The sequence below is a fragment of the Anguilla anguilla genome, chromosome 9 (assembly GCF_013347855.1).
Source record: "Anguilla anguilla isolate fAngAng1 chromosome 9, fAngAng1.pri, whole genome shotgun sequence".
Classification (NCBI taxonomy): Eukaryota; Metazoa; Chordata; class Actinopteri; order Anguilliformes; family Anguillidae; genus Anguilla; species Anguilla anguilla.
Window position 1 is genome coordinate 45,843,296 of NC_049209.1, and position 19,846 is coordinate 45,863,141.

Consider the following 19,846-nt stretch of genomic DNA (forward strand, 5'->3'; position numbering starts at 1 on the left):
GTGTCAGAGGAGACGGCGCCGTAAATCCAGAACGGACAAGGCCCGGCGGGGCGGGGCCGAGACACGGTCCCCTAAAGCACGACCGCAGCCGAATCGCAAGCGGGGGGGATGGGGGGGTGGGGGCGGGGGGTTGGAGGGCAGCTACAGAGAGAGCAGCTTTGCACGGCCAGCCGATTAGCCGGCAGGCCTTGTGAGCTTTGGAGAGAAAAAAAAAAAACTTCAGAATGCTTAGTGAAATGCGAAAAATGAGGTCATCGATGCTGGTGAGCTTATTTCTCTCCACCAACGAAACTTTAACAGAACGTTCAGCTTCGAAGGAAGGGAAAAATGCTTTGATGAGAAAGGTGACGTCAGCCAACGAGAGGGTGGTGGTGGTGGTGGTTGGGGGGGGGGGGGGCAGGGTTGGGGACACAGCGTTAGTATAAAGTTCTCAACACAGAACACCCTCATTTTCTTTGACATTTAACATTTAAACACTGGCCATGCAACAGGGGAAGAAATCAATGTGGAGATTTGAAAAACTTAAAAAGCTTCCATGGGCTTGAGAGAATCTTTCGTGAAGCTTGCGTCCGGTTGTGGAACAACAGTGAAGAGCAGTCACTTAAAATTGATAAAATAAGAGCCCAACTGCATTATCTTGTTTCAGTGTTTCACCACCACCATCTTTATAGTGTGATTGTATTGCGGATGCTGGCACTGCAGGCTCAGGAGAAAGATACCGCAGTGGAAGCAGCGCTAGCGCGCGCGGCGCCACCGTGATCAGAATCAACCCGAGGGAACTGGAACGCCGGGCCGGAGAAGAAATCCTTCGCCGGCTGAACGGCCACAGGAAATTGGAAAGCGCTCCGCGGCGAGGTGGTGAAAATGAGCATTCGCCAGGGGAACGCTGCGAAAATGCGGCTTCTCCCGCGGTCGGAAAAGCGCACCGGACCCCGTACGGAAGCCTAATTCAAATTCATGGGCCCGGCCCGCGGTTAGTTGCTGATGAAAATTGGAATGTGCGCTCGGAACAGGATGAGCAGTGAACAGTGGGCAGATCAGCAGTTACATCAGCAGTATACCACCCCCCCACCCACCCACCACCACCACCACCACCACCACCACCACCTACCCCGCCCCCTGCGGGCAGTCAAGGGTAGGCTGAAGTGCCGGGATTCTGGACCCAACCCAAAACTCACCCCCCCTCCCCCACCCCCTCAACGCATTGGGGAACCCCCAGGGTACCCCCCTTCTACACCCAAAACGAGCAGGAGGTCACATTCCAGAGCCAGGCAGAGCCGCTCCGGTAGGCCGAGTCCGGTCCCACAGAGAGCAGCCGTCCTCCAGTCAGGATCTCAGAAGCTGCATAATTCAGCAGGACCCCACCGCCACGAGCGCGGTGGTCACCCCTGGCGGACGCGTCTTCTCCGACTTCGCCTCCGCTCCTCGGAAAAGCAGGGCTGGCGGAAGCTGGGGATTATGGGATTGCGCCTTGCGCTCCGCCGCTCTCTCAAAACTCTATCTTTGCCTTTTTATTTTATTTTTTTACATTTATTGTTAATTTATGAGGATGTAGAAGAGCAGAAGCAGTGATCACACAGACGTATCTTCGCATTACCAAGCTTCTCAACCAATCACAAAACAGCCCGTTTCAAGAGTTAAAAGCACATCGTCAAATGCTGAAAAGGGGGGTTTCAAGGACATTGGTGCTCTGTGCTTAGAACACCCACACCCACCCACACACACACACACACACACTCACCACACACACACTCACACACACACACACACACACACACACACACCCACCCACCCACACACACACACACACACTCACCACACACACACACACACACACCTTTTTTCTGTGTTTCGGAGGCGAATGGTTTACAGTGAAGGACCTCCTGCCCCCAAATTCCTTTAGCACTTCTTTATGACCACCACCTGAAATGACCGAGTTTGTGCTGTTCTTTTAGAAAAACAGGCCAAGCGTTCGTCTCCTACCATCCTTCAATGCCATACTGCTACAAGAACCACAGAAGCTCATAGAAAACACCATCAGCCCTCAGGGCAATGCACCCTCCATTCATTGTGCTAATTGCTATAATATCATGGCATTATAGCATTTAGCAACAGATCACTTAGTTGACACATGATAATCTCAATGCCATCAACACAGTATGAACAACCTAGGAATTAAGGCATCCTAGGGCAACTAAATTCATAAATATATTTTTTTACTGGAAAACTGAAATGCGGTTTCTTGTGTCAACATCTTCCAATCGCGAGTCATCATAAGCTGATCCGCGGTACAAACTCCTTGGACTGCAACATTCCTGCCATTATTGTTCTGAGGATTTCTACCTGCCTCACCGAGTTACTTTCTTAAGTCAAATGAAACCTGGCTTTGATCCAATCGGGGGGCACGGGCCCGCAAAACAGTACACAATCAATTTAAGTTAAGAGGTAGGATTAACAAACATGCTAATAATGCTACGATACAAGTTTGAGAAAATACAAAGCGTTTAGAATCATGATGAGCTGCACATATACAGCAGCGTGTTTCAGCAGCTGTTATTCATGCTGCGGAATAGCACTTACTCTTGGAGTAATATTCTCAATCACATCTGATATTGCCTTTTTATTTAATCTATTGAATATACAGCGAGTCAGTTGACACTTCAATGAAAGCAGCGAAACCTTCTGTGAAGCTGAGAAAGAACCATTTTGAAGTCCACCGCGGCGTGAAAGTGCACTTTCCACTTAGTCGGGGTTTCCGTTTACGCTGCTCATTCAAGGAGGCGAGTTTCGTCTCGAGTAAGAAAAACGCTTTCATTTCAGTTTCTCAAGAAAAGGAATTTGATTTGGAGAAGTAGTCACGCAGGACGGAAGAACTGTCCAGTCTGATGAATAAACCAGATGAATGTATGGTGCACTCTGTATCGTAGCGTACCCTCTAATGTACCCCTAATGACAGCTGAATTGGGTGCAGTTACTTCATAAAACTGGTTGTGGAGGCCTCAGGGCGTGGTCACACACGTGCGAATGCAGGCGAATGACCATCGCCTGCCGAGGAGAAATTCCTATCTCGTCTCAGTTTGCTGATTTGCAGTCAAGTTAAGCTAGCTAACAAAATACCGCGAAATATGAGTCTCCTCCATCCTGGCTCACTAAGAAAAGTACAGCCAACTACAGCCAAGTGGGGTCAACCACGCACACTTCTTTGCTATTGGTTGAGGCTGCGAATTCGCCGGTCAAAGTTCACCGAACTCCACGCAAAGCGAAGATGCGAATTTGCTTTATTCGCCCCTTTGCTCGCATTAAATAGAAGTGAACGGGAGGCGAATATTCGCCGATGTTAATTTCGCGCACGTGTGACCGCGCCCTTAGTCCAGAAAATAATAATAATAATTTCACTACAACAAACACATTTCCCTCAGCACTCAAACCGAACAACAGACTGCCACAGGAGCCCACAAACAGAGGACTGTTACAGTAAGAGTCCTGGGAGAGGAAACTCCGGAACCCAACAAGCCACTTAACCCGAGGGCTTCCGGAAGCATCCGCAAACGGATGACATGTTAAGTGGGGAAGGCTGAGCCACTGTACTGTACACAGCACACAGTCGTGAGTGACCGTCAGCGGAGGCTCCAACCGCATTGCTATTCGCTGTGGGGCCCATTAGCCTTTGACCCTGCAGCAGAAAGGCTGCAGTGCACATTGTCATAAACTTAGCTGTTTTGCTAAATCTGGCACCTTTGCAAGACACAATGCTAGCGCGGGTACACTGTCCGTTCTCCCAGGAAATTAATTTCGGCTTCAAGCAGATAACAGGGCTCCACGCGGCCGATGGTCGCAGGGTACCGCACGCGCCTAGTCGCAGTTTCCATGGTAACATCTGTATCTCTGGAACCGGTCACCCGTCTGATGCGTTCCCACCCCCCCCCCCCCCCCCACCATCCCCTTGGGACAAAAGCCACTGAACTCCATCAATCGACGGGACTCTCGAATCAGCGCTCGGATCAATGAGAGGTGCCTGGGCCTCGCCCCCGGCCCGCGGTAGCGTCAGGGTTCACAGCCCAGGGCGGAGAGAGGCGAAAATGTTCTTTTGTCATCCGCGGCGACATACCGCGAGGCTGTGTTAACCATTTCCCAGGGTGCACTGCATCCACGATAGACGCAGTAGGCGTAGACGCGGTCGAAGGAATATTCAGACCGTCGGCGGTGCCTACCTTCACCGTCACGACTCGCCCCAGCCTTCGAGAAGCGCTGAGAATAGACGTCAACGAAGGTTATCTGAAAGCCATCTGTCAGTTCATTCGACGGTTTCACTCGGGCGACACATTTCAGAGATATTCCAATACGCCTCGAAACACAGCCGGGCTGATTTCAATTTGCCACCGAAAAAATCCCCAAAAGGCTCCGAAAAATTACAGGGCTGAGAAGCTTAGCTTAATTAATCTTTCAGTGGAAGCTTCTCGCATAATCATTTAAAACCATCGCCGGGGAGACATTAACCTGAAGCTCATCTTAAGGCACCTGATCTCCGCGCACAAAGGCTCCGGTAACAAAGGCGGGCCCCCGTTTCTAATTTAAGCGCAACAATGAAACCTGCTTTCGCTGTCATAAAGGGGCGTGGCCGGACGTCACGGAAACGTCCTCCCGGACGGCGACGGGACGCACGCTACGCCTGACGGTGCCGGGGGGAAAGCAGTCCGCTTCCCGAGCGTGACGCACGTTCCCACGACAACGTAATTAATGCCTCAAATTAAAAAAAAGAAAAGGAGGGGCTTTCGGAGAAAAGCAAAGTTATTCCATCCAGCACTGAACCACAATACGTAGAATAGGGCATCAGTACTGACAGGGGTAAGAGGAGTGATTTCTCCAGTTACTAAACTCGTGTGAGAGGCTACGTTAGCTTCCATTTGCTAACAAAGGGGGATCATGCTCCCCAAGGAGGCGCTCGCTTTGATTCGCTGATATGGACTGTGGTGGGCCTGAACGAGGAAATCGACGTCCAATACTATTACCTCAGCTGCCAAAAATGTTCCAAATAAGGCAAGACGTGCAGTGCAGTGCAGTGCAGTCCCTAGGGTGGCCGAATCTAAAGCCATATACAAATCCCCCCCCCAACCCCACGCTGTTGGGGGTTCGATCCGCCGCCAAGGTGCTTTCTGTACAGTCATCCCATCGCTATCTGCAACCCTCTCTATTTTCCCCTCGTCTGAATAAAGTATTAAAAACACAAAAGGAGCTAGAAACAGCATCGGTGTAATGTGCTGCACCTCAATGTCAAATAACAGTCAGAGTCGGTGCAAATATTTCTCTGAAGGGTCAGTCAATTCATCTGAACCCGCTGTTCACTACACAAACCACGGACTGGACGTCAAACACGAGAACAAATGATGCCTTTTTATGATCTTGCAGACCCGATCCTCCACAGCAAAAACCCAACCGTGACCGTTAAGAGCTTCTAAAACAATTGCTCAATTTTCAAATTTGAAAACAGTCCCCGTAGATAATTAGAGTAGGGAGCCAGATAAATTGAGCAGTACCCAGTAATTTTCCTCTCTCGCACAGCAAAACCTTTTCTCTGGCAGACACGTCAACAAGAAAAAATTCAAAACAGAAAAGCGGAATAAAAAACCAGACTGGAAAAGCTTCTACTGCTCATGGGTTAAGATCCTCACTTATGCAGTCATACAAGCACAGGAAAAACCACGGCATTGACCTATGGAAATAAAACTTCCAATTTTGGAATGGAATTCAGCATTCCAAGGCAGAACCTAAATCAATGCAATGCAATATGCCGCATTTCAGCAGTGAACCTTAGGCAAAGTTCAGTCTTTCTTTCGCAGGCAAAATAACTGAGCTGGGTGTGTACACGTTGATTGACATTTATCACGGCCAGGAGCTCGAATGAGCTGGCTGTAACTCAGAAGGCCTTGGCATATCGCGCTTGGAATGCGCATCCCTTCTCGGTTCCGATCCAGCTACCGCGCTTCTCCGAAAATGCGCACGACATCAATCGCTCGGACCGCCTGCAGCATCGGCGAGGTGAGAAGAAGCTCGGGAAGACGCGGGACGCAGCTCGACGCGCCGGGAGACAGAGGGCTACGGTCGGCAGGGTGGTACGCGCACAATTTAAGAAGAGCGCCTCGTGTGGTCGATCGCGCACGCGCGGTTCGCCTGCGCCAGCGATGCTGGGACTACGCAGCTCAGCTGGAGTGGGCTGCAGAATGGAGCACAGCCTATCGGCCTGGCCTATGAGTAAAATTGGAGAAAATGAAAATACACAGAGATTATAAAATTAAAAAAAAAAAAAGAATAAACGAGCACCTCACATAGAGTGCACACAGAAGATGGTGACGATAATTACTTGCTCAAGTTCATTAAACATTCATAAATGTGCTGGAATGAAGGAAACTTTTTAAATGTACTTCATTTTGCATTCAACAAAATGTACATCTCTTCAGAGGACTTAATTTTTATACTACTTAAACATTGATACTTTTTTTACATTCATTTTTTACAGTTAAATACAATATAATGCTGGGCAAACAAGCAATAAAATGACAAAATGTGGAAAAAGAATTTTTACAAAGCAGAGTCTGCCCTTTTTAAAATCGGACAAGCAGTGGTGTAACAGTTATGTAATAAGGCAGGCGGACGCAGTAAAGTAGCCACGGTCTAGCTGAGTAAGTGGAGACAGTGATTTGAGGGGAATATTTTAGGCCACAGAAGAAACTGGGACGCGGTCACACACAAGGTGAGAGACAGACAGACGGACAGACGGTGTCGAAGGCCAGAAGGATTACTGCAGCCCACTTAACGTCCAACTGCAGGGTGGACCTACATTGTGGGAAGGGGGAACGGGAGAAACTGTATTAATCCTATAACTCGAAACAGAGCAGGTTCTTTTTCAAGGCCTGGGAGTCATACTCTCGCCAAAATGTTATTACCTCTCAGCCACATCCCCCCCTCAACCTTCTCCCTCCCTGTACAGAACTCAATTCCATCAGTCTTTCCAAGAGATAGAGGGCATTCGGGAAATGGCTGCAGGTCAAACAGGTTCGACCGAAGGGCCTTTTCTTTAACTTCACTTCAGAGCCACCGAGTCACCACTAAGCTCATTGCATTACTTCCTCTGAACAGATTCTACATTTTTTAGGTCTGTTTACTCAAAAATGCCCTTTACTTTCACCGTGGCTCCCCTGACCCCCTTTTGGTATCTTTTTCCTCTTTCTTTCTTTCCTTTTGGATAACACGATGGGTATGACAGAGCAAGGTTATGCGTCTAGCTGAACATTTTTTTTGGTACAATACAAATCGTTGTGTGTCAGGTTAATATTACCCATTATATATAGGCCTCTGTGCCTTCTCGGTTATACCGCATTTTGTTATATTCGTGAGAGCAACTCCACTACTGTTCATTGTTCTGCAAAACAACATCTGCCAAGTGACTGTGACGTAATGCAATGAGTTGGCTGGCTTGACTTCTCAATGCATCAATCCATAATACCCAGATGGAGTCCACTATTCACATTTTGTAATGTTCCTTTCCTAACATGTTAAGTTATGTTTTGAAGAGATGACGTTGCACAGGGCCAGTTATGTTGCTATGGAGAGGGTGTGAGGTGCTGTGCGTTTTAATCTTTTATTGTGTAGTCTTCAGGGTTTTTGCACTTTTTACCTTTCGACCGCTCTTTGTCGATAATGGAAATAATGTCGTACACCATTTGAAACTTAACTAAAAATTGCTGTTAGAACATCAACCGGATAACGCTAATGGTCAGTCTAAATTATAAATGTACCGTTTACGAAGATATGCCCCCAGGGGCTTCGTAGTGGGGGGGGGGAAGTGGGACTGACTACCCAGGGCCCGAATGGGGGGAGGGCCCTCGAAAAGCCGGGAACGATGAGTGAGAGACATGGATCAAGAGAGGAAGGGGGCCCACAGAGACTGCTTTTGTATAGGGCCCAGAATTTTGCGCTACACCCCTGTATGCACCCAATTTTAGTCTCAGCGGTAATGATCAGCAGATTTAATGTCTCAGTGACTCACTTATGCAAGCTGCCAGTCTGGCTGACAGTTGCCATGTTTTATTCTTCAAAGGCACTCTAAAAAGCAAAAAGCATCTTTAATTATCGGCATCAAGTGCCAATCTGTTTTGCTTCTACTTGCGTAAAACTACTGCAACTGCACACACACAATAATGAAGTGTAAACAAATACGCACATTCTTCTCTTTCTAGGGTGCAGGTGACCCAACGTGCTCTCAGGCTACTATCCAGTTGCTTTGACTTGGGAGTGTGAGGAAATATTGCGGCCGACGGAAATTTAACCCAGAGGATAAATGGATGACCAATGGCGGTAACATTAGCTGGATTAATTACACCTCGCGTCCGCTTGTGCCTCCGCTGCGCGAACACGTCCGGGCGCCGGCGTCTTCGGAGGAAGCAGCCGTTCCGCAAGCGTTCTGTTTATCGCGGCGAGAAGCGGCGATTGATCCACGGCGGGGCTTAAGAAACAAAAGATCCCCGGGCCCGCAACGCCGGGGGAGGGAAGCCGCGCGGCGATCGATCCGAGAGCGGAGGCCGCGTCGGCGCGGCGAAAACCACGCCGCCAGTCAGAAGGCTTATCGCCGTTTAGCCAGGGCGGTCTGAAGTGCCTCCTGCGTGTTCCAAGTTCCCGGGTGGGCGGGCCCAGCTGGCACAGACACAGTACAGAGTCTTCCTTTTTCGAGTGTTTTATTACCCAAAAAATACCAGCGATCTCATTGTATGCACGTAAATGCACAGCTATCAAAATATCTTTGAATGACATCTCCTGAAGCCTGCATATCTATACTTACTCCTCACCGGCAGTGCCCTAAAGGGACAGAGAGTTTTGCATGTCCCTATCTGTTGATTTAACCCCACTCACAGTACAGCCCCCAATAAAGTAAATATCCACATTTGCAACGTCACATCATTGACCTCAGTTCAACATTTCAATTCTAATTCCATGGAGAAAATGGGACAGGCATGGAAATAATGGCATGGGATAGACATACAGAGATTTACTGCACGGGAGCATGGGGTAATGAGACTGTAATTAGCGCAGGGTAATGCGACTGTGTAGCACAGGGTTATGGGACTGTAAGTAGAACAGGGTAATGAGACAGTGTAGCACAGAGTAATGAGACTGTAAGTAGCACATGGTAATGAGACAGTGTAGCACAGGGTAATGGAACTGTGTGTAGCACAGGGTAATGAGACTGCATGGAGCACATGGTAATGAGACAGTGTAGCCCAGGGTAATGAGACTGTGTGTAGCACAGGGTAATGAGACTGTGTGTAGCACAGGGTAATGAGACTGTGTGTAGCACAGGGTAATGAGACAGTGTAGCCCAGGGTGATGAGACTGCAGCACTCACTGGATCTTGTTGATGGGGACCTTTCTCTCCTGAAGCTGTGCTATCATCCCCTTCTCCTCCGAGGGCAGAAGCACCAGCAGGGCCTCCCCGCCCTCCTTGTACCTGAGGGACGGACAGACGGACAGACGGACAGAAAGAGCGGTTCGTCACGCCCTGTCAGAGCAGAGAGAAAGGACGGCACAAACCCTTCCAAAATAACAGCGGAGGCGAGCAGGTTAGCACGAAGGACGTCAGCCAAAATCCATTCACAGCCTGAAACAAGTTTTTTATATCTTTTTAAGTACTTATGTACTTAAAAACAACCTGAAGTTGGCTCCCATTTCTCCCCAGCCGTACATTCAATTCTTAAAAGAAATCGCAGCTTAACTCGGGCTTACTCACTATAAAATAGTACATTTTCTACCATTACATTTAAATGGACAACATAAGAGACGGAGGCATTAAACGGTTCTGAGGAATCCACAAGGCCTGGTTACTACGCTGCTGATCTGGAAGCCAGGGTAGGTGGGGGTGGGGGTGGGGGGCGGTGCCCGTTTCCATGGTGCCTGTTGCGTAGGAGACGGCTAAAGCCCTCGCTTCGGCTTGCTGGGCGAGCGAACGAGCGAGCGAGCACCTGGTGCCACTGGCCCTCGCTCGCCCAGGCGCTGACAGCTGGCTGAGCGCAGGTGCGTCGGTTTTTAGGGGGGGGGGGGGGAGAGAGAGAGAATTCCTCCTCTCGCTCCCCCGGGGAGCCTGGGACAAGCACGGTCAGGCTCCCTCAGCGTTGCCGGGAGAACAGCCACGCCCCCGGGAGCGGCAGCTGCTGCGCGAGGATTCCGGCGTCCAGGCCGCGCGGGGGGGGGGGGGGCGGAGGGGCACGTCCCGCGCACGTCGCGCCCGCGGGAAAGATAACCGCGCCGCCGCGTCGAAACAAACGCGATAAGAACTCCCGTTCCAGATCGGTTTCGAGCGGAGCGCGAAAACAACGCGCTGCAGTGAAACGGACACGGGCCTTTATCCTTATTTTTAATTCTTTATTTCTTTACGCCATCGCTGGGGTGCTGAAGCGTTAAACGGACACACAGACAGGAAAAGAGTGGCAGTGAAAGAAACTAGGTCAGCGGTACCATCGACCTAGGACCAAAACAAGCAAGATGGCCGACGGTATTAGGCGTAGCCGCCAACAGGGATGGACACCGATGTTTCGACGCATTCAGTCCAGAAAACAGATTTGGAAAACCGAGCACGTTTCTCCACGAGACGTCGTGTTTAACTCACTGAATCCAAATTCAATTCAGTTTGAATGGAAATGGAATTTCAGCTAAATGGACTCCAATCCCAGTTACCACTGTTAGCACTCGTGGTAGAATTTGCCATCTGACTACAGCACACTTCAGACGGGAGCAAACCCAACTCCTTCAAAACTTTATCAGAAACAAGATTGCATCAGTTTTTAGCCTGGTTGAGATACAGTCAGCCTTTTCATACATTATATATGTATTATGTAGAGAGAATTACAACACTCACACTTGTAATGCTGCATTAAGCCAATTTCTAGTCAAGAAATATGCCGCATTGACTTTTTTTCCCTCACTGAAATAGTTTCATTTCACTGACTTTGGGGTAATCCATCTACGATTATTGCCATGAGTAATCAAGCTCATGGCTGAAATAAAAAGTTTTATGTGTGAGGTAAACCAATGTAACCGCACAAAACTCCAAGCAAATAATCAATATGACACAATAAAGGTAAATCTCCCTGGCATCCCGGACTCAAGTATCATCAGAGGGGTTTGTTTCATTTCCCGAACAGCCAAAAGCCAACGACGCAGCACGTGGAGAGCTGGGCCCTGTTTCAGGAAGCAGGATTACTGGGTCAGCTGGATAACTGCACTGAGTAAAACCCGGAACCCACCCAAATCTGGAACGTGGACTGTTCTGGGTTTTACTCAGCGCAGTCATCCAGCTAACTCAGTAATTCTGCTTCGTGAAACACCCCCCTGAAATCCCTGCAAACGTGCTTAGAAATACAACCCAACCAAGACACCACATGGGGGCACCAAGCCTAATAAACCGATATTAGTCATCGAGGAAAGCTTGTGCTGGAATTCTCCGGAAAACTGTGGCTTGTTTTCCAGTGGAAGCTGGGTCATTCAGCCAGTGGGATTTGAGTGGCGAGATAGGCCAGTTTCCGACGGACCGGTCACATGACCTCCGCTCATTCCAGAATGAATCCCAGCCAATAAGGACCAGCCAGGCGCCAGCCAGCCCCTCGTAAAACCCTCTTTTCAAATCTCACTTTGTACGTCGTGGAGGAGCTTTAAGTATCGCCGGCTTGTGCCAAACAGCCGGCTCTTCTTCTCCTGCGCTGCCAAACTGGACCCAACACGACAGCCGAGCCGCCTCACTGGCACAAGCCTCATCGGCCCCCACTACGAGGCCTAGAGCCCGCTCCGGCCTAATCAGGGTCCGGTCCGGGTCCTACGACTCACCGCTGTTTTTGTCCGTGTCTCTGCGGATATGTCGATTCAAGATGGCCGCCCCCCCCCCACCCCCAAAACGTCTCTAAGGAGTAAAAGGGGCGCAGGTGGGCTTTGCAAGTGTTCAGTGCGATAATGAAGAGGGGCGACGAAACCGCGTTTGAAGTTGAGCGTCGTTCCCCAGCACCGATGCAAAAATCGAATGGACGCAGGGCCCTCAAAGGTCACACCCCATTAAATTCCACCCGCCGTCAAACCCTCTCGTACCCAGCTCAGAGGGAAGGGCTCGAAAAAGAAGCACGTTTCACAATTAATCTGCAGCAAGAAGAAACAAACTGAAAAAAAACAGCAGTTATGTAACTCTTAATCTCGAAACGCTGATCGCGAAAAGCACTCGAGGGACAGTCCGCCGTCTGCCAGAGGCCTGGGGCGCTCGAGATTCCGTGATTCCGCGATTCCGTGCCGCCGAGCGTTCCGCACCTGGGCACCGCGGGCCACCGCGCGAGCCGCCATCGCGAATATCTGCCTTCATTACCGGGGACGGCAGATGCGGGGGAAAATGACTGAGAGCCGAAATGGATTCCCTCCTCCGGCTCTGATTGGGAGGCAGAGGAGTCTGGCTTTGAGCTGTGTGTGTGTGTGTGTGTGGGGGGGGGGGGGGGGGGATTCAATATTAGCCTGAAAGGCTTCAGGTAGCGAAGGCCAACTTCGGAGGACAAATTGTCTCCAAATATATCATTCTGCCGAATCCTTTCTGTCCCCGCGGTACGAACGGGTGTGTTAAATTACCCTAAATGTGTAAGCCGAGTTAAAGCTTCATTTTGAAAAGGTTATGGTGATAGCGAGAGACTGCGGTGAAGATAGATTTCCTTGCGTTTCATACCACACAAAAAAGCCTGGTGGTGATCACCAATAATTACTGAAATAATAATTAATACTAATGTAATGCTCCAATTAAATTTAAGGAGAAGATATGATATCTTTGGAGCATAAATGAACTAATTCAAGAGCAGAGGCATATTAGCATAAATACAGATATACTACAATAAGCATCTCAAAGCACCGATAATCCAAAAGTATAACACTACGGAGGTATGCAATCGTATATCATTGCCATGGTCTCACTGCAACGTTTAAGCCAGGTTCTATTGAATCATCATCTATTCAAGCTAACCACAGAAGTGATATACATACAAATGAAGCCCTCCCTTTAGCCTGCCTGACTTCAGCACGTTCAGGCAATGTAAAGAGGACCGTGAAGAAGGACAATACGTTCGATAATACCATGCTGCCATCTAGTGGCACCTCTCGGTAAGTACATGTTCTGCACGGAGATGGGGGTGAAATCATTGGCCTTTAATTAGTGGGATGACATGGCTATAAACAGAATCACACACTTTCTCCCAGACAAAGAAATACCAGGAAGTAGGGCTCAGGAAACGATTGCTTCCAGGAAGTACTTAGCCTACTAGCACAGGGAGGTGCATCTTAGGCTTTTTCCAACAGGCAAGACCCTTTGTATCTATCGTCGTTAACATTCATTTGTTCATTGCGTCAATATTGTCACCAACTAGCTCCTACAACGATACGGCCATTCATACTTTTTCCTTTTAACATGTATTATCTGTATCTAGCTTTTCACGTTTTGTATCAAATTTAATGGGCGACATTTTATCTACCAGTGCAATTAAAGGTAAGTATACATCCTCCCTTGAATAGTTTTCACACACTTACATGGAAATGAATTTATTAATTTAAAAAGTGATCGCTTTCTCCTCCAACTGTATTAATATTAATCACCAATGACCGTGAGCAGCCAAACTACCAACACAAGCACTATACCATTCGGAATAGTGCTTTCCCCTTTTTTAGGCCAAGGTGGCGGATTTCCGGAAGGTACCTGGCAGTTCGTCCCACTCTGTGGATGTAGGTGTTGGCATCTTCTGGGCAGTCAAACTGTAGGACCCAGTTCACCGCAGGGAAGTCTGTGGGGCAGAGCAAATCACTACACTAATATCACCTCACCAAGTATGGATGAACACTGGAAAAATGTGTCTCGATTATGACCACTGTAAATATATGAGTATTTTGACAGGCAATTTAGGCCTAAGTGGACAGCCAGTGCTGGTTTCCAAGATGGCTGAAATATACCTCAGAACAAGGCTGCCCAGCCCTGTTCCTGGAGAAACCTGTAGGTTTTCATTTCAACCCTAATTTGGCACACCTGATTCTACTAATTAGCAGCTCAATGAGATCTCTGGCTGTTGAATGAAGTGTGGTTGGTTAGTGTTGGAGTGAAAATCTAGAGGATGGAAAATCTCCAGGAACAGGGTTGGGCAGCCCTGCCTTAGTACATTTGTACCATTGGAAAGAAAAACTAAAAAAGGGGAACAACCCTTTGACTGAAACAAACAAGCATTGTGATTTCAGCACGTGCAAGAAACACATACTGCCAAATGAGTGCAGAACACAGTGACTGCGCCCCACGCCAGCGCTCGGCTCCTCCCCCTCCCGAACTCAGGCCCCTCCCCCTCCCTTACCCAGGCCCCGGGCCGCGATGTCGGTGGCGAAGAGCACGGCGGCCTTCTTGCGGATGAAGTCGTTGTAGACCTCCATCCTCTTCATCTGCTGCTGCTTCCCGTGCAGCGCCAGGATGGGGAGGCCCGGGCGCAGGCGGCAGAACACCCGGAACAGGTACTGCACCTGGGGGGGGGGGGCACAGCCACACCCGCACAAAACGCCGCGTCAGGGGCCAAGACTCAACGGCCCGTTCCAGTCATCGCTCAATCTTACTCCAATCCCATGTGGTGGCAGGGGGCACTGTGGTGTAATAGTTTGTGCAATCGGGATTGTGACCTAAAGGTTGCAGGTTCGAATCCCGGGGAGGACACTGCTGTTGTACCATTGAGCAAGGTGCTTAACCTGAATGGGTTCAGTCAAATATTCAGCTGTATAAATGGATACTATGTAAAAATGAGAAAATTGTGCAAGTCACTCTGGATAATGTGATGCGTGCATAATAAATGCCCTTAATGGAATGTAATGGATGTATAATAAATGTCTGTAATGTATGTCTAACAAACACCCACTATGTCATGCATGTACAATAAATACTCATAATGTAATGGATGTATAAATACCCGTAGAGTAATGTAATGTAATGAAAAGTAATGTCATTTATGTGTAATACTAGCTGTTTGTAAAGGCTTGCGGAGCTACTAGGGTGACAAAATTGCAGTGGCAGGAATTTTAAAGCAAAAGTAAAAAAAAACGACTTTGCTTCCGTTTCAAAGAAGCCCCTGGGACATCCTGACAACACAAACGGTTAGCTTTAATGCATCCTCCGTGTACTGTACCATCTCTCTGCTGTACGTGCTTAGAGAGAGAAGACTGTCAGCCGCAGCGACTGTCAGGTGCTGTTTACTACTGTTCATGCTATATGACAGCGTGTAAGTGTGTAGCCTTTTTTTGTTTCTTAGTAGATAACCTGCTTCTAGCCTAAGAGGTATGTGTGTGTGCACGTGTACATACAGCATATGTATATGTGCGTATGTGAGTGTGTATGCGTGCGTGTGTGTGTGTGTGTGTATACATGTGTGTGTATGTGCATGTGTGTGTATATGTCCGTGTGTGTGTGTGTGCGCGTGTGTGCGTGTGTGCATGTGTGCTTGCGTGTGCACGCGTGCGTGTGTGTGCACGCGTGCGTGTGTGTATACACGTGTGCGTACCTCCTTGCAGCAGGCGAAGAAGACGATGACTTTCTTCTGCAGGTGGCTCTTCATGAAGGAGAAGAGCATGTTGACTTTCTGCTGCAGCTCACACACCACATAGTTCTGCTCCAGGGTAGCCGGAGTGCTGGGGATCGGATACATCAAGAGGCTCGTTTCAGAAAGCATATAATGTATAATGGGTAAGGAGCTGGTCCTGTAACCTAAAGGTCACAGGTTCGATTCCCAGGCTGAGACACACAAACACACACGCAGTGTTTTCCCAAGCACGCTCGTCAAGTCACAGATGTCACATGGCACATCTGAAAACTATGCTTCATAGACCCTATGGCTCTCCACAGGCACAACCAAATGCTTCATCTGCCACAAACTCGGCTTCAAGTGGACAAAAATCCCAACGTCGCTCTCTAACGACCCCTGCAGACCAGCGTCTTAGTGATAAACCATTCGCTTGGTTTCTGGCAAACACAATTTTGCTTAACACAATAACGATACATAAAAACCCATTTACCTTTTTCATGTCTTTCTAAGCAGCTGCCAAATGGCTCCACAACTCAAGAAACAAACTCAGAACTCAGAACTCGGACAACCCAGGTTTCGGATGCTCTGAAAACTTGCGTTTAAGAATACACACAGCGCGACAGCCCGGCACCGGGCACTGTTGCTTTCCCGCGATAGAGCCGCGGTCTCCTCGGCAACGAGGCCGGCGATAACAAGTCGACGTAATCAGAGAGCGGAGAGTCGCTCCGCCGGCGCTTAAACACCTGTCAGCGGTGACAAAAGAGGGCCTCAACGAGAGCGGGAGGCTCCGTCGCAAAACTTCTCAGCGGAGGAAAATAGCAGATCCATCAATCCGAGCTTCCCCAGCCCCCCCCCCCCCCCCCCCCCCCCTCGACAAATCATCTGCCACCATCGCCATTTCACCGGGGCCTAAGCGACCGCTTAGAGACGCAGGAGCCAATCCCGGGCACTTTCAGAGACCGTCTCCACGGAAACAGCGTCACGTTTTTTCAAATATTTAAAACATCTCAGAGAACGTAGCTGAGGTGCTACTTTACTTTAGAATGCGGTTTCATAAATTTCCCACCAGACAAACGCACAAGTAAAAAGTTGGACAGTCATTGCATCGCTTATTCCAGAATTCATCGGTCCTGGTGTGTAAAATCATTAAGAATATTCTACCGGTGAAAAAATCACGTAACACACTGCAGGGTGTATCATCAACAGAATTTCACTTATCTGGGCCTGCTAAATTGAAGAAAAAGCCTAAATCGATTTTCTAGTGTAACTGCTGCTACAGAATGCAACAGCCAGCAAGACATACCCGTACCAATTCTCGGAAAGGTGCTCCACAGATACGAAATGTAATTGGACTGTCATTCCCCCAAGCAACTATGAACACCTGTGAGTTCTCCTGTAGGTGCGGTCACCTCACCTGAACTTGGCCTTCTCGTGGACCCAGACGTACTCGGGGTCCTTCAGGCTGAGCCGGGCCAGGTCTTTCACCGATTTCGTTTGCGTGGCGGAGAAGAGGAGGGTCTGGCGGGTATTCGGAAGGTTCTCCACGATGGCGTTCATGGTGTCGGCGAAGCCCATGTCCAGAATCCGGTCCGCTTCGTCCAGAACTGCAGGCGACGGGAGGGGGTTTGTTTAGAAACAACACATGGATTATGGGTAAGAACTCTCAAGCACCACTGCCCCACCTGCATTTAACGCAAACTAAATGGGAAAGAAGCAGACTTGCATCACTGCATATGCATAAACAGGAGTTATCCAGTGTATCTTCTATTTGGAAAAAAATGTAAACCAATGGCAAACCCACATTAGTCAATACAACAGACACCAAATGAGGACAATGTCAAACTTGCCATTACAATAACAAACAATTTTAGAAAAAACGAAAAGAAAAGTGACATCACTAGTCACTCCAGTCACGTGGGCCCCAGTGTGTGGCTTTGGCCCCCTTACCCAGGATCTGCAGGTTGGAGGCGTGGAAGGTGGAGGTCTCGTCCATGTGCTGGAGCAGGCGCCCTGGGGTGCAGATGATGATGTTCGTGCGGTGGATCCTCTCCGATTCGTGCTGCAGATCCTGCGGGAGGCGTTGTGGTGCTACGTTAGCCCGGGCTTAGTGAAATAGGAGGCTGCGGGTTTGAATCTGAGGTGGGGCATTCCCTCTGTAACCTTGACTAAGGCACTTAACCTGCTTCAATATAAACTGAGTGTTTTAAAAGGGTTTGTTAGTAAAAAAAAAAAAATGAAAACTGTGCAAGCCACTCTGTTTACAAGCGTCTGCAAAATGCCTGAAATATAAAATGTAGGCGTTGCGGGTCCAGTGATGGAGATTAATGTGTCTTTCTGACTCTGCGCCTCTTCTTGTTACTGAAACTTCTGGGAGCCGGCCCAGTTTACTGCTGCAAAACGGCTTTATTGTTCCATGAAAGGCTCTTACAAATACGGACAATCTGTCACACGCCCAACGCACGGCGATAAGTTTTAATAGAGTCTGGGCTCTAGAAAAATCAGGCTCTGCAACGGCTGCCTTCGGTTAACAAAAGACCAGGCCAACGAGTCAAAGCACTCTCCCTGAGCTCAAACAGGCCATCTGAGCAGCACTAGGCACACTGAAGTCCTACTCCATACAAGGCAATCCCAGAACAATGCGTACAGTCGTCTTCAGTCACGAAGGTTCCCCCTCCCTCCTTCTATGCAGGCGACTCATTCCATTACCAGAAAGGACACAAAGATAGAAAGCGGAAAAGTATGGGCCTTTCTTATACCAGATGTGTCATATTCGATTACACACTTAACCAGCCCCATAATTCAATAAATCAGATTTTTTTTTAAACTTTTCAGATAGATTACAAAACACAAATGAAGCCAATGCCCTATGGGTACACACCAGCATAAATGACAGTATGTCTTACAAGCTAAACTGACTCATTCAGCTACTGGAACTGACCGGATTAAAGCGTCGCACACGGGACGCCTCCATCTTAAGGACAAAAAAAAAAAGCCGTTAAACGCACCTTCCCTCCGATGATGAGTCCGGCGGAGAACTCGTGGTTCTTGCCCACTTTGCGCAGCACCTCGAAGGTCTGGTAGGCCAGCTCCCGCGTGGGCGAAATGATGAGGGCACCAAGCCCGTCCTCCGCCATCCACTGCTGCCGGTACAGGCACTCCAGCACCTGCGCGCCACCACAGACGCTTTAGACACACCAGATAACAGGCTCCTACAGTCCTTCTGTCCCCTCTCTGCTTTATAACTAAAGGAGCTTCCCCTGCTGCCGGTAGAGGCACTCCAGCACCTGGGCGCCACCACAGACGCTTTAGACACACCAGATAACAGGCTCCTACAGTCCTTCTGTCCCCTCTGCTTTATAACTAAAGGAGCTTCCCCTGCTGCCGGTAGAGGCACTCCAGCACCTGGGTGCCACCACAGACGCTTTAGAGAGGGGCAGTCCTTCTGTCCCCTCTCTGCTTTATAACTAAAGGAGCTTCTCCTGTTATATGTCACGGAGTTATAGTTATATAGTATCAAAAAAAAGAAAGTGTAGCATAATGGGTAAGAAGGTGGTCTTGTAACCTAAAGGTCATGGGTTCAGTTGGCAGGTAGGACACTGTGGTTGTACCCTTGAGCAAGGTACTTAATAATTGCTTCTGTGCATATCCAGCTGTATAAATGGATGCAATGCAAATGATATGTAAAGTGTTGTGTAAGTCGCTCTGGATAAGATAATGGACATTAAAATGTAATGGATGTAATGGATGTAATGTAGTAGACAGAGAAAACTCACAGGGATGAGGAATGCCAGTGTCTTTCCTGAACCGGTTTTAGCGGCGCCTAGCACATCTTTCCCCTGCAGGGCAAACCCAACGGTCTGCCTTTGGATTTCTGTAGGCTGTCGATACTGCATCTCCAGCAACCCTAAGAACACAAGGGTTAAAGGCCACCTTTAACATCACTATCATCACACAACAAATACCCCGGAAAATAAAAATCAATTCCACAAAAAAGGTCATTAGCATTAAAAAATGAACTCCATGGATGGATGAATTAGGAATAAGCCAAGTTAATGAGATTTACAAGCCTGGCTGATATAAAATTGTCTGGTACAGCACATCAACCTATACATACTGTAGCATACTGGGTATAATTTTCACAGATACACAACACAGAAGCTTTTTAATTCAACTAGTATATATGAAACCGGTAGAAATGTACTGCTACGTCCCATACTCCGCAGGGTAACTGCTTTCTAAAT

At 48.6% G+C, this 19,846-nt stretch overlaps 1 protein-coding gene across 1 annotated transcript in view; it reads right to left on the reverse strand.

Annotated features, from left to right (window-relative positions):
• Positions 1-19,846, reverse strand: part of ddx10 (DEAD (Asp-Glu-Ala-Asp) box polypeptide 10) — a 113,701-nt gene that overhangs the window by 93,178 nt on the left and 677 nt on the right. Inside the window, exons 3-10 of the mRNA XM_035435122.1 lie at positions 19,379-19,509; positions 18,611-18,769; positions 17,553-17,673; positions 17,020-17,209; positions 15,585-15,711; positions 14,397-14,559; positions 13,757-13,841; positions 9,398-9,499 (exon numbers count right to left, since the gene is read on the reverse strand). Coding sequence (XP_035291013.1) covers positions 9,398-9,499; positions 13,757-13,841; positions 14,397-14,559; positions 15,585-15,711; positions 17,020-17,209; positions 17,553-17,673; positions 18,611-18,769; positions 19,379-19,509 — 1,078 coding nt within the window. The remainder of the gene's footprint in view (positions 1-9,397; positions 9,500-13,756; positions 13,842-14,396; positions 14,560-15,584; positions 15,712-17,019; positions 17,210-17,552; positions 17,674-18,610; positions 18,770-19,378; positions 19,510-19,846) is intronic.